The 15,693-nt window shown below is 39.3% G+C and overlaps 1 protein-coding gene across 1 annotated transcript; it reads left to right on the top strand.

Annotated features, from left to right (window-relative positions):
• Nucleotides 1-10,273: 10,273 nt before the first annotated feature.
• Nucleotides 10,274-11,308, top strand: LOC140230714 (relaxin receptor 2-like). The gene has a single exon (XM_072310853.1). It carries the CDS (start codon nucleotides 10,274-10,276, stop codon nucleotides 11,306-11,308), a length of 1,035 nt encoding a protein of 344 aa, XP_072166954.1.
• Nucleotides 11,309-15,693: the final 4,385 nt, after the last annotated feature.

Below are 15,693 nucleotides of genomic sequence, written 5' to 3'. Positions count from 1 at the left end.
TTTGTGTGTGCGTGTGTGCGTGTGTGTGTGTGTGTGTGTGTGTGTGTGATAGGAGGGAAGTAGCACAAAATTGTCCTACTAAAAATATCGAAGAGGAGACAATAATGTAAAGCTTCTCGTGTTAAATGTGACACTACTGTAACACAAAATAATTATGTTTTAAATTGGCATATACATGTAAAAGAAGATACGCATCATTCATTATGAATAAAAATATACACTTTGAGAAAAATAAAGGTTTCCATATTCCTTATGAATTCTTCCTGATGTCGAATGAACAAAGTCGTGTAAGAAATTATATGCCATTGGTCCTAGAGTCAGGATGTGTGTATGTACAGCCATACGCGCAACTACTAGTATAGTATCGAGGTGCAACTAGCAGTATACAGTCCACTACATGTACAAACGAATACATATTTAAAGGAGACCTCCGGATGATTTTCAGATTTTTACATTTAAACAACTATAAATTAGTTATACTGAGGACAGAGTTTCCATATGAAAAATAAGAATATTTTCAAAATTTAGAACAAATTGCAATGAACAAGGATGATGACATAGCAGAGTCACCATAAGAATGCATGAGTTGGGGCTCAAGGAAGTAGAACAAAAGAAGAAGGCATGCATAGATTATACACAGGTGAACTCGCAAGCAAGCGGTATTGTAATGGAAATTACAATTGCTACATTTCTGAAATATGTGAGCCTCTATGTCATCATCCTTGTTCAGTGTGATTTGTTTAAAGGGGCATTCCGGACGATTTTCATAATTTCACATCATGCAGTACATAAATCGACAGCTCCGTGTATAGATTCGTGGAATTTATTGTGGTCCTTGAGCAGAGAAACCAATGAATTTAAAATCTTAAACAAATTACACTGAACAGTGTTGATGACATCAGAGCCTCATATATTTCAGAAATGTAGCAGTGTAATTCCATTACAATACCACATGCTCAACAAGTTCACCTGTGAAAAATCTATGCATGCCTTCTTCTTTTGTTCTGCTTCCTTGAGCCCCAACTCCTACATTCTTATGGTGAGGCTGCCATGTCATCATCCTTGTTCATTGCAATTTGTTATAGATTTTGAAAACATTCTCATTCCTCATCCCAATCACTATAAATTCTGAAACTCTGTACTCAGTTTAACTAATTTATAGTTGTTAAAATGTAAAAGTCTGAAAATCATCCGGAGGTCCCCTTTAAGGTTTTTCAAAGTATTGTTTCTCTGCTCAAGAACCACAATAAATTCAACAAATCTATACGTGGAGTTGTTGATTTATGTACTACATGATGTGAAATTATGAAAATCGTCTGGAATGTCCCTTTAAGATCGAAAGACAAATTCATAAGTTATACTTCTCAAGTACTGTCACTAGATTTATTTAAAAAAAAAAAAAAGGAGAGAGAAACACTTGACATAAGTAGATGTTGCCTTCATTAGCTCGTAGAAATATGTGCGGTCGTCAGTTCCGTAATTCATCGTTGTTATCACCCACACACACACCTTGAACATGCTGAAGTGGAAAGGTAAAAACCGAATGCGCGAAATTCTTGCTTCGCAACTTCTAAGGAAACTCCACATAACATTCAGACCAAGGAGGTTCAAGAGAATGGAGTCACAACTTGTCTTATTTCCTTTGCTAGATGTTCGATGCCGCCGCTCAAAAATATTTGGAGCATGTGCCAAACAGGATCTGCCGCGCAGATAGGAAGACAATTCACTCGTGTCTTATTGCATAATCACCAGCCACTTTCTAAGGAAGATAATTATGTCTTTGTGATGGTAATTACTTTTCGCTATCCCTTCTTATACAAGGTAGGTGGTACAGACACGAGGATGTGCGAATAGAAATTGCGCAAAAAATGCTGAAATAAAGATGAAAATTACTCGAATGGGCATACCCGGGCACTAATCTGATATATCTATCAATAAAGAATTATATTTGAAGATTATTCCATGTCAGTTTTATTTGTCGGAATTAAGCGGAAAAGTGATAAAACCGGCTTTCCAGGAATCCAGGATGGTACAGTTTTAAACATTTTCACATGATACAGCTCTGATTTACACTTTTGCACAAATTTCTGCACGGGATTGATTTTTGTTTTACATGCTTTTTCATTAGGTGAAATTTCATTTCATTTAATAAATAGATAAGCAAAATATGGCCATTATTATGTTAACGTTCAAAATGAATCTTCAGATTGCTCAGCAAGACGGCGGCTTCGAACATCGATCATCAAAGGCACAAATGCACCTGTGAATTTCTTTTGTACATCAATAAAAATCTGACAACTGTTTGAATTATTACAGCCAGTTGGAACTCCAACTCCTCCTTGATCAGACCGACTGCTTGAAGAGTAAAGTCAGGAAAGCATACAATGTATGTAGTACATGTATAGGCTTACTGTAGAAATGGGTGGACTGTCCATCCAAATCAAACAAAGAATGAGAGTTTTGTACGTGTACATGTAATATGCTATCTCGCAGTCTTCACGAAAACAGAGATAGGCAAATTATATCAACGAATAAGATGGTGAGAGGGTCGTCTCGTACGTCTCGCAATCCGGTCTCCCATCAGCCTGTAGGCCCTATGCAAGCATGACAATTGTATTGAATCTCCATTTAGTAAGTCTGAACAATGTATCAATCGAGTTTTGATGGGGCAACTTCTTTATGCCTTGTTCGCTAAATTACATGTATTGACAAAGGGGCTTTTCATGTTTGTGCGTTTTGATATGGAATGAAACGGAAGTTTACCTAGCCGACGACTCAGGGCTATAGTGCATGCAGTGACATCCTTGCAAGCATTCTGTTGTCACACACGCCATGCCAAGAACGCTGCCGCCTCTGGGCGAGCATGGTGAATGTGTAAATTACATATGTATCGCATACAGTGCTTAGGCTCTAAAGGAGATGGAAAGGTCAATGATTATAATTACCATGGAAGAACAACAATACTTCATTGATTCAGTTACAATTGTGTATAGGCAAAGCAATACTTCATCTATAGATTGATTTCTTCACCCGGTAGTCTTCCACTTACTGCACATGCAAGCATTGGAAAAGAAAGACAAGCATGTAGGGGCTATAGTTATTTTAGCATGAGTCTTCATGATATGTATCAATCTGTGTATCAATCACTCTTTCAGCGCATATTATATGGCCACAATATCAATCGGAAATAGATTTGATAGCTAAGGTGACCTCCTATTTATTCTGCTAAGCCACTGAAACAGTAGAGTGAGATTCTTCGCTTCGTTGAGGTCATTCAGTCAATATTAGCAGCGTCAAGTCCATAACGGGTCTTGTAGCTTCCTGGCATGATTTCATCCCAAACACGCTCTTCTCCCCACGATAATAAGCGAGAAAATAATCACAGCAGAATAAGTGCGTTTAATTGGTAAAATGGGGGGAGTGGTCATTCGCTATACCGCCGGAGTGTTTACTCTGTGATTTTTTTTTTCTCTTTACGATAGTAATGGAAATCTACCTTGTAAGCTAATTATTTGAGGCACAAAGGGGGAGGGGGCAAAAAGGGGTTGATGCCACTATGCATCATAAAACAGCTATATATGCCCTATCCTGATTAAGTACTAATTCGCTTTTCACTAAATATGGAAAATAGTGAACCCCGAATCGCCCCCACACAATAAATAAGCTTGTACACACAAAGATACACACCCATGCATGAAAACCGCTCTGATTCCAATACTCTTAACAATGTACTTAATATCCGAACTCATGCGGCCATAGTGGTGGTCATTGCATGGTCAGTGTACGTAAAATTGATAACCCGAACTCTAATACATTGTATCACATTGCATTTTAAAGTTTACGCGTTTATCTTGATGTTATTGCCATGACAACACGATACATCATCCGTCCACACGGATCACTTCTAATTCTAGTTCAAACGGATGCTAAAATCTTATTGCGATGGATCAGTTCTAGAAAATGGATTTTCCAATGAATAGAAAGTGGCGCTTATGATTGTCAACTATTATACATTATGCACGAAGCATTGACTCCACGAACTATTCAAATAGCCCTTAATCCGCGAGTATTATTCGGACCACTGTAGTGTATACAGACATCAATGTTCGATTTCTACCCATATACAAGCCTATAATACTATGTTCATCCTTTGTATAGGTCTATACTCGATGTCTATTTAAACCGGAGTTGGAAATATGATGGGAACACGACGCTGTCGGGTTTCGAGGATATCAACATGACCCAGGCCTCAAGAATTAATTAAGAGTACGATGCTTTTCGGGGTCGGTGATCAATAAGAACATACAGTGACTCTCTGCCGGGAAGGGGGGGGGGGGGGGGGTGTCCCTTTCTATCTGATTATATATGAAATAATAATTATTGTATATACATAGTGATAATGATAGTGGAAATTATACCATTTCTAATAATGATAATAATGACAAATGACTAGCAACAAAACGAATGGTGTAGATACTGAACGTATAGCAAAAATAACAATAATGTAACTTCCGTCATGACGTAATTGTCAACCACTCATCACTAATCTCTTTTACATTATAGCTATATATTATAGTTTGTCATTATTCGCCGTAGCAGCTGTGTGAATATGAGTTAGCGATGACATTCTCGTCTACTAACTACATAGATCTTTAACACTTTTTACAAGCCAAAATCGTTTTCGTCTACATTAATTTTCAGTGATTAGTGTTGTTCCAAAGCAAACTATATATTTTATAAGACATTCAAAGTGATGGAACAGGGGAAAACCAGGAATATTGGGACAAACCCCATACATTCAGGACTATTTTTTCTTGTTTGAAAATTCAGTAGCAACACAAAGCAAGCTATCACAAAACAAACAAAAAAACAGATGAAAAGGAAACAAAGGCAAATCATTCAATGAGAGAAATGCCAACTGTTCATAGAATTCTGTTGTGAATTTCTGTCAGATAATGTAATGTAAGGGACTGGGTTTACTTGTCAAACACATTATGTACTCATCTATAAGTTATGTCAGCAGATTCAATACTTTCGAGGTATTTTTTTTTTTCAAATGATGATGGTTTTGAACCTGTGTCCTAATTATAATGAAGTTATTATTGCATGCAATAAAAGTTATCAAACCTGTACACCTCTGAAAATCTTCGTAATGTGCGTAGCCTAGAACACTCTCTTCATATTTTGCTGTGTTTACCCACATTAATCTCTCAATCATTGAAGAATATAAATCTACTTCTCATGTTGACCAGAGGGGTATGTGTTCACGCAAGAGTACAAGACATGCAGCAGTGTCAGTATCGTAGAAATAAATGAATGCACTATTCACATTACCCAAATGTACAAACTTAATGGATATAAGAACATTGTACTGGTTGTTTCTTTTTATTTTCTATCTGACAAGATGGCTGGCTAGCCCATTTTCAGCTGCACTGTGTTAAATTAAAGTCTTCCATGTGATCTACATTGTAGTTGTGAGTAGGCCTACTTGGGGCGGACCACATCATCACGTTTTTCAGTACACAATGACGTTGTGGTGATGGACACATTATAGAGAGAAAAAAAATCTACCCGCACACTGGACAGTGAATACCGTACGTGGAATGATTGTCCAAGGTGCAACGGAGACATTGTTCGTGCCAACAACAATAGAAGAGTTTGTTCGCAAAAACCGATAAGTCCATATTTGACAAACGGAGATATTTGCGATTAAAGGTCAAGAAAAATAAAGAGAATAATAAGAAAATTTTTGCTTCTTTTGACCATAACTTCAAAAATGTACCTTTATATGTAGTGACCAATATATCATTTAAAATGTATTATTTTGTACTTTATGACAGAGACCGTACTTCAAAATCTTCAAAAATGGACTTATCGGTTTTTGCGAACAAACTCTTCGCACAGGTGTTGTTGCTGTTGCATATACCCTTCGCTGCCTTTTATCATCTCTATAACCAACGAAAGCATTGTCTCAATTTTCAATGAGCATCCGCGTTAATGTTTTTTTTTTTTTTTTTTTTTGTGTGTGTGTGTGTGTGTGTGTGTGTGTGTGTGTGTGTGTGTGTGTGTGTGTGTGTGTGTTTAAGCAGGGAGGTTCCTCCTCCCTGGTTTAAGTATCCATGGATTGGCTTGGCTCAAGACAACGACGCACAACAGTGCATCTAACCATTGCAATGAGATCGTCTCGGATCACTTTCCTTGATGAGGAAACATTCACAACCTAAGACTTAGAGCTCGACAGACTTGTCTCGGAAAAGAGAAACGAAGAAAAGTGCTTGAAGGAGAATGAAAACTAAAAACACACTTGAATTGAGGAAATGCAGCAATATTGATAGAGCAAATCAACTAAGTTTGAGGAAAACCGGACAATCCGTTGAAAAGTTATGAATTTTTAAAGTTTCGGTTCAGCTATCGATGGATGAGAAGACTGCAACAGTTTATAAGTTTTATTGACAAGGAAATAGAGAAAATATGCAGGAAATTAAACATAATTTTTTTTTTCACTTTTCTAACATAGTAAAAAAAAGCACATGACTTACCTCTAAGAAAGCAGAGGTTATACCCTTAACACAGTAATAAGTCGAGGGACTGTGTACTTCTCATAATTCATTAAAAATAATGAATTTTTGTGGGATTCTATTTACTTAGAATACATTCCATAGTTCTCTTTATATAGTTTTGTAGCAGGGTCGGCGGAACCGGGGCGGGGGGGGGGGGGGTATTTTTTGATAGAAATACATAGGGTGTCACCGCTTTGCCCCTCCCCCCCCCCCCACACACACACACACTTTCTTTTTCTTTTTTTCCTTTTTTTTTTGCTTGTTATATAGCTGAAGAACCCAAAAGTGCCCCCTCCTTTTGAAAACGTGGCGCCGACCATGTGTAGTACCTTCAACTTTACATCTCAGCGAACTATAGAAATAGTAAGACCTAACGATTGCGTGGTTATGCCCCCCCCCCCCCCATAAAAATCCAATTCAGTTGTATTAGATAACACATGAACACCCTGAAACGTTACATTTCATGATTTTTTTTTTTTTGTCGTTTACCATTGTGTCACAGCGTATAGCAATTAGTATATAGTTATGTTTGTTGCGTCATTATTATGCACCACAAACATTGTAATTATGGTTCTAATGGAGTGTCGGAAAAGCCATTTTCCACTGCACGAATATCATTATGACTTTTTTAAGTGTCAGGTAGCAACGCATTGCGTTTGTTTGGGCGATGTATTAACATTTCCTCGGGACCAGCCTCAACACAGCCGCAGCCTTCTTCCACCGTGGACTAATTGATTACCTGACTGGACAGTAAAGTGGGAGGGGGAAACAAATAGGTAGGGAGTCGCCTAAAGTCCATTTTCTCCATTTTTAAGGAGAGGAAAGGGAAGTCAAACAGAATTGATGCGTGATAATTAATTTGTCAATTTGAGCCTGAATACTGCATGCTGTCACGACGTGGTCGTGGCGAAACTTGTGCTTCTGCCTTGACAACGAGAATACAACAACGATTATGTATTGTCCTCCCATGGTAACCATGCGCCATTGGGCTCACTCATAAAAGCTTTTTGGACTAATACAAGCATTGTCAAAATGCAGCATCGTCTTGATTGGCTGACGACTCGCTGACGTCACATACCCGCAACGCCGCTCCGCGTAGCCAGCTGATCCGCACTCTTCGCAACCGCTACAGGTCGGGAGGCTGAATTCAAGCCAGGGCGCTTTACATCTTTGGTTAACCGTCTCACGCCAAGCAAAGCAGTGACAGCGCTTGATCCCTCCTTGATACATCGCGGAGATCTCGAGTGCCGGCCGGCGAACGATCAGCTCGAACAGAAACCGCGACCATGGCGTCGACCTTGCCTGATATCCCCGTTTGTGAGAGCGGAGAAGAACCTCTTGTACCGAGGTATGTTATTGCAGGGAGGTGGTCCACCTCCCTTTTTGTTGTTGGTTCGTTGTCGATACTTGTATTTAAATTTTCTTGAAAAAAAAGACCTGGTATATGGCCTATGCGTCCTTACGAAATAATGTCGAACTTTTCTTTACCCTCAGTGTAAAGCTCCAGAAATACTCTGATTTTCTGACCCGCCTTAGAATAGGCCACTAGATCGATGGCGCATTACAACATAATGCTGTACTTATCATTAGTATTATATGAAATCAAATCACTTAGTAGGGCAGATATTTTTTTGTAGAAAATTAAATGGTCGAGATGCTCACATCCAGCGGAGAGTTTTATGACATTGGTATATAACAGGAGTGTTTTGGGGCACATGGTTTCAAAAAAAAAAATGGGAACATAATTTCAAAAATTGCACCCAAGAGCTCCGATGCAAGAGCTATGAACACCAGCTGGGCCGCCATCGTCCACACGTTGCCTATATATAGCCCCTGAATCAGTGCAGTCCGCCACGATCCACTCTGGTTTAGTATAGTTCTGTATATCACGTGTCAATGCAAGTGACCCTAAACTTCGACACCTTAAAGAAAACCGCTCCACACACAAAAGAAAAAGCAAAAGAGCAGAAGTAGGTCACTAACTTGATCATGATGCACCCAAGCGTATTGCACGACGATATCTGATACAATCAGGTGTTGTTCATTTTGTGTAGCCACTAGTTTGAAAAGTGTCTTCATACGAGAACAATAGTTCATATGTATATACCGATTTTCCAGCGAGAGATTCGTTGCTATGCATAATAATGTTTTAAGCTTTTTCTCTCTTTCTTTCTTTTTGTAACATTCTGAACAAATTCTTACCACAATCACAGCTCAGTACTACTGCATTGCATTTTTTTTCGGGGGGGGGGGTGGGGTGGGAGGGGGAGTTGTTTGTCATTATTATTGTTATTATTATCATCATCATTATTGTTGTTTGCTGCCAGTGCTTCTGCTACCGTGGTCCTGACTATATAGTAACTAGCATCCTTGATAGCTATTAGTGCTTATTCTACATTTGCCTTTCATATTCATATACGTTTTCACTTTGTAATTCCACGTTTGGAATAAAACTGCAGGCATTATTGGTAATCATAGTCCTAATACGTAATATTCCTTGAAATAAACTATGATGTCAATGAGGGATATCATATTATATTCCATGCAAGTCTGACGGTTACAATACAATTGCGCATTGAGAAAGATGAACATCACGAACTGTAGCACTCGAACTGCTAATGGCTTGCATTATTTCCAGGAGGCGCCCTTTTCTATTTCATACGGGTCTGATTTACAATGTAGCGCCTCCGTAAACGTGGTGTTAGTTCTACCATGCAAAGCGAAAATTTTGAAAACCGAAGGAGAAATGTAATGGTAGTAAAATATGAATTTATGTTGTTTCATTCTGGTTAGCGTGTTTGTGTCGGCATTCTCTTAATGCGAATTTATTACAATAAGTAATAAATGATGATATTAATATAACCCTCAGATTGGAGGTTTAATGATCTATAAGCTCATTAATACAGAACTGAAAAGCTGAATTAACATCATCAGTACAGAATATGACTACAATTACAAGTGTACATTCTGATACGTATACTGTATCTATAGCAATGTCAAAATAAGGTTGATTATATAACCGAGTTTTGGGCATTGATTTGAAATTGTCTACACTCTTTAGAGTGAGGAGGAGTTTTTTCTACCGAAATAGTACACTCAGAACAATGGCCGATCAATATATTGACTACATACAAGTGCGAGGACCATTATGATAATTGTAGACTAGAGGAAAGTGAGATATCGGGTTGAAGTTTATGGTTATAGAGGAGAGGAGAGAAATCAAGTCTTTGAGATAGAGTGGGTAACGATATTACATTTTTTGTTTAATCCACAAAAAAGGACTGATAAGGTGATGTTATACTAGTACTTCGGTGTATTTGGAGCCATATGGAGGGATCAGAATCTGCTGAGGCAATGTGGTTAGATCTTTTTATGAGGGGGGCAAAAATATATAGCAGCTGTATTTTACAGTACATTGCAATATATCTGAAGCATTGAGGTTATCGAAAAGTGAATTGCAGCAATCAAGATAAAAAGACACAAATGTATGAACTATAGACCTTCAGTGGAAGACTGATCGAGTAATTTTCGGATTTTACCAATCTTACAAAATTATCCCAAGAAGCTACAAGAAATAAGTTTTCAGTGCGCTGTGTGTGTGAAAATGTTGATGCTTCACCAAATAATACAAAAGAATAAAACTCCATGTTTTAACCAATTACTGTTTCAGCCTTGAGGAATGGCAAATGTGTTGCAATGGCAGCGCTAACTTCATGGTTACTTGTGACGAACTGACCACGACGTCTTTCTCATCCTGTAAATATCTCCTCGACAACATCGTCCTCAAAGTCCTGACCTGGGTCGTCGGCGTCTCGTCATTCATCGGCAACGCTGTGGTACTCGCCGTGCGATCTCGGCGATATCGGTGCCTCAAAACCGACCTCGCACGTGTGAACGCCATGATGATATTGAGCCTCGCCACCGCCGACATCCTCAACGGCTCCTACCTCATCATCATCGGCGGCGCCGATTTGCGATTCGGTGATCAATTCTACGCCCACGCTGACTCTTGGTTTGGCAGTCCGGCCTGTCTCACCGCCGGTTTCCTAGCAACACTCTCCAGTGAGATGTCCGTACTGATGCTCACTCTCATTAGTCTCGATCGCTACTTAGCTGTAGTGTTCCCCTTTAATCGGGGACGTCGGATGGGCATCAAGTCGGCGGCGATTGCCATCGGAGTGATTTGGGCCGTGGCCATCTTCGTTTGCTCCATCCCGTTCATCTTCGAAATGACGTTTCCTGAGTTCTACGGCACCACCGACGTCTGTGTCGGTCTACCGGTCGGTCTCCACATCTACTCGAGACCTGGAGGGGAGCTTGAAGTGGAAGGCCCCTCCTGGAATCTAGGCATCGCGCTCTACGTCGGGGTGAATCTCGTGTGCCTATTCATCATCTTCGTTTGCTACGCGGGTATCTTTGTGTCCGTTCGACGGTCTGCCAAGAAATCCAAGCGCTCGGCCGATCAGCTGAGGGAGATCCATTTGGCCGGGAGGATGGCCGTGATCGTCTGCACCGACTTCATGGCGTGGTTCCCCATCGTCGTCATGTTTTTGTTGGTGCTCTGCAATGTCTGGAGTATGCCCCAGACAGTCTACGCTTTCATCGTCGTCTTTCTCTTGCCGTTGAATTCGGCTCTGAATCCGTATATCTATACCTTCACTCAGATCATCGCTGATAAGCGCAAGGGGAGAAGGTCAAGCTTGCCGTCGACCTCGCTAACAGGCATAAGTGTGGAACAGAAGTCTTAAACTGTGATCTGTATGATATGACCATAATGTTATGAAATGACGTCCTTGATAGATAAAGATGAAGCGAAGTTTCCTTTCGAGTGTCAGTACATCACGAGACGCGTGAAAAAACGCAGTTTACAAATTTATTGCTTTACTATTTGGAGACAGTGTAATAATGTCTGTAACGAACAATATTACTGATACTTAATCGCAAACAGCAATCATAGCTGAAACAATAATCCCATTTCAGTAAGAGAACAGTGCATGTGCAGACAGGCTTCTAGTAGTTTGCCGTCGCAATACGACGTGAGTTATTGGTAAAGTGTCATGCAATTTGCAACCATCACGTGTTACTAATATGACCTATAGGAAGAAAAGAATTACCAATTGCTCCTCGTCCTACACTACTGCACCACTCATTACTGTCTCACCCTCTAACGTTACTCATGCTATCACTACTACCATGACTTTTACTATCACCAAGTCTACACTGCATCTCCCATTACTATATTACCCTACCACTACTTGTGCCTTTTCATATTATTTCCACGAAATTTCCACAAAATTCTGCAATACACGGTGAAATATTAATTTTAAGTGTCTTCATGCAATTTGATTATTCTTAAACACCGTTTTCAGTGGTTTTGGAGGTTTCCATTCTTCTCTTTTCCTGTCGGACACGACAAAATCATGTTCCTTTCGAAGAGTAGCGCCTGATATTGACAGTATAACGTGAATGAATAAAGCACAGAGATAGATCTAAATGAAGTGCATACCATTTGTTTCTTTTCGTTGTTCAGGTGAAAAAAAAAAACACACAACAAATTTCAATGTTACAACCAAATAATAAATAAACTATTTCGTAGTTTGACTTTGCGCTTGAGCAGAAAGAATTAAAGGGTCATTTGCCATAATAGGCATGTTAATTTAAATTCACTTAATTGCAGTGTTATGTAATGTAATGATTATTCATGCATTAATGCAAATAGTGCTTGCCACAACACATGGGCCACCTGACATCGACAAAGTGAACACTGAAGCCTATAGTATTTGGCAACAGTAATAGAAATAGTTTGATACTGCATACAATGCATATGAAATGGACACTTTCCCGATCTCATTGTTGAATTAGAGGCTTCTCTAGTCAGCTAGTCTATGAAAACTCATTCTTTGTTTCAACAAGAATTCCATAAATTATTTCTTTCAACAAGATTTGCATGAATTATTACGTCCGGCAACCTTATGCGAAGGCCGCGTAACACTAGAGTTCATCGAGCCAACGAATGCCCATCGAATTCGAAAATTATGTTGTATACGTTCGCATCCGTTGCTTACTCTAGAATAGTTCGTTAACATGTTTGACGTTCTTTATTCAGTAACTATTCATATGGATTCACAGAGATACGTTGGAGCCGATCTTTTTTTTTTTTCGGACATTTTCAAAACAATAATTAAAAAGAATCGGCTACAGAGTAGCCCTGCGAATAGCTTATAAAATATGCTAATAACGTCAAACATTAATATTGTTGCAAATCAGTATTAGCGATGGATGCAAACGTGTGTATGTGTTATGTGGGTAACGTATATCTTTAAATTTTCGAATTGCCCTGGCGTAAGTTGGCTCCCTATCTGCCTATTGTCAGATGATTGTATGCTCTAGTGTGACGCCTCCGACCTTTGCGTCTCTTTGAGGAAGCGCCTAACGAACTAAGAAATAAAAACGAAAGATCATTTTCCGAAATGTGAACATGATCTAATCACGAAATGGCTTTCTCTCACCCACTATCTCCACTGGAATTTACTTTGGTCTTTCTCTTTCTGCTCTGCCATGAACGTCACAGCCCATTGGCGATCGCTGATGCAGTAATTGTGTTCTTTAGTAGGGCTTTACGGCTTAAAACGACCGAAACGACCACTTTCTTTCTCATTAAAACTTTATACGAACATCTACCTTGCCTCATAAATACTATTGAAACTGTTGAATGTAAACATAGAACGAAAAATTGACAAACATGAAGAAACGATAGAGCAAGAATCGCAATGATTCATTGATGTTTCATTCATGGAAATTCGTCAACACAATGATATAATGGAACTACTCTCATAGACCAGATGTAGAGACAGAAAGAGACTTTTTTTTTTCTGTATGGATTTTTATGCCTCCGCCACGAAGTGGTGCCGGAGGCATTATGTGTTCGGGTTGTCCGTCTGTCCGTCCTTCCGTCCGTCCGTCCGTCCGTCCTTCCGTCCGTCCGTCCTTCCGTCCGTCCGTCCTTCCGTCCGTCCGTAATGAATTTTGTGGACAAGGTAACTATCGAAACCTGTTGAGGTATCCTAATGAAACTTGGCATGTATGTGTATTAGGGGGTGAAGTTGTGCCTATCAACTTTTGGGTGCACATGCTCAAGGTCAAAGGTCAAAAGGTCAAGGTCAAATAAATAAAATTTCACTATTTCCACCATATCTATTGAATGCCTGAAGATATTTTCTTGAAATTTAGTGTATACATGTATTACCCAATCAAAATTCTCTGGTGAAAGTTTGGGTCATAAGGTCAAAGGTCAAAGGTCGAAAGGTCAGGGTCAAATACATAAAATTTCACTATTTCCACCATATCTATTGAATGCCTGAAGAGATTTTCTTGAAACTTAGTGTATACATGTATTACCCAATTAAGATTCTCTGGTGAAAGTTTGGGTCATGAGGTCAAAGGTCAAAGGTCGAAAGGTCAGGGTCAAATACATAAAATTTCACTGTTTCCACCATATCTATTGAATGCCTGAAGATATTTTCTTGAAACTCAGTGTATACATGTATTACCCAATTAAGATTCTCTGGTGAAAGTTTGGGTCATGAGGTCAAAGGTCAAAGGTCAAAAGGTCAAGTAAAAATATTAAAACTTCTTTTTTTTTCTCCGTACCTTGGAAAATTGTTCAAGGTATCTTCATGGAACATAGTATATACATGTACTGACTGGAAGTGATTATCTAGAGAATGTAGGGTTCATGGGGTCAAAGGTCCAACAGGGGTCAAAGGTCAAGTGCAAGACTTCAAAATTTTGCTATTACCCTCATATTTATGCAATGCCAGCAGGGTTATTTTTTTACACTTGGTGTATGCATGTGTAACCTAATAGAAATTCTTTGGAAAGTTTTTTTTTTTCTCTTTTTGCCTCAAAGGTCAAAGATCAAGTGAAAGAGCTGAACTAACTTTTTCCTCCATATCTCGGAAGTGGCTCAAGTTACCTTGAAACTTAGTACATATTATGCATGTTCAACCTGAAAGTAATTATCTTATGAATTTTAGGGTCAAGGGCCAGATGAAAATGGTAACAATTTACTATTCAATTCAGAAATTGCACTTTTTCTCCACACCTGTACCTTGAAAATTACTCAATGCCTAAATGTATGAATGGGTCAAAGTCAAGTTAAAGTCCTTAAATCCCTAGATACATGCTCTCCTATTCATCCAATTAAACCTACGTCAAGGAAGGTGAACATTCAACACATTTGTGACAAACTTGTCATTCCAATATTGTGCCAATTTTGTGAAAATGTAATCACACAGTGTCCACATGTACTATCTAGACCTATTGGGAAAATCATGCATTATGGCGGAGGCATACCAGTCGCCAAAGCGACATTTCTAGTTTTTTTTTTTAGTATAATAGTATGAACGCATCTACGGTAATGGTGGTTTTAATTAAGTTTGCTTCGTGCTGGTATGTATCCTTTGAATGGAGCATGTTATTCAAGATATGATGAATCAAAACTCTAATTAATATGATTTGGTAAGAAAAAAAAAAAAACGGATTTATGGAGACAAACCTAAAATAGTGCGTAGGTGATTAGGTTTTATCGGAGATTTCACCGTGGCATTATATCATTGTTCCTATTCAGACGTTAAAAGGGGGCTTTATTGGGGATGAGCTCTTATATATTGCGTTTTGGATGATTTGGTATCTTACAGTCATTGTCTGATACATTTGCGGTGATGTGTGTGTGTGTGTGTGTGTGTGTTCACTGTACGTTAGGAGAGAGAGAGAGAGAGAGAGGGAGAGGGAGAGGGAGAGAGAGAGGGGGGGGGGGGGTTCGGGAAGGGAGAGGAATTAAATACATGCTTATGTTTGACTGATTGTACGACCCACAGAGAGCTGACAGGGCAGCGAGGCACGCTGGGTGTCTGATACAGTAAAGTGAACGCCCAATCCGCACCGAGGACCAGTTCGTCATCACAGAAAAACAAATCCTGCGAAAAATTATTGCATTGCAAAGGGCGTGACTGTTGGCTCTTTTTTTTTTTCCTTCGTTGTGGTACCCGTACTCTGAATTCTACTGGAAGGCCACTTTGTCTCTGACTATCATCACTCAACCATCGATTGCTCCAGGGAGGTGGCCCTGATT

This window comes from Diadema setosum, chromosome 7, assembly GCF_964275005.1.
Source record: "Diadema setosum chromosome 7, eeDiaSeto1, whole genome shotgun sequence".
Classification (NCBI taxonomy): Eukaryota; Metazoa; Echinodermata; class Echinoidea; order Diadematoida; family Diadematidae; genus Diadema; species Diadema setosum.
Note: the sequence above shows the minus strand (reverse complement) of the source record. Positions and strands in the feature narration are given on the sequence as shown.

Bases quoted from the DNA above. Each gene is read 5' to 3' on its own strand.
- LOC140230714 (XM_072310853.1), top strand. From the start codon at position 10,274: ATGGTTACTTGTGACGAACTGACCACGACGTCTTTCTCATCCTGTAAA.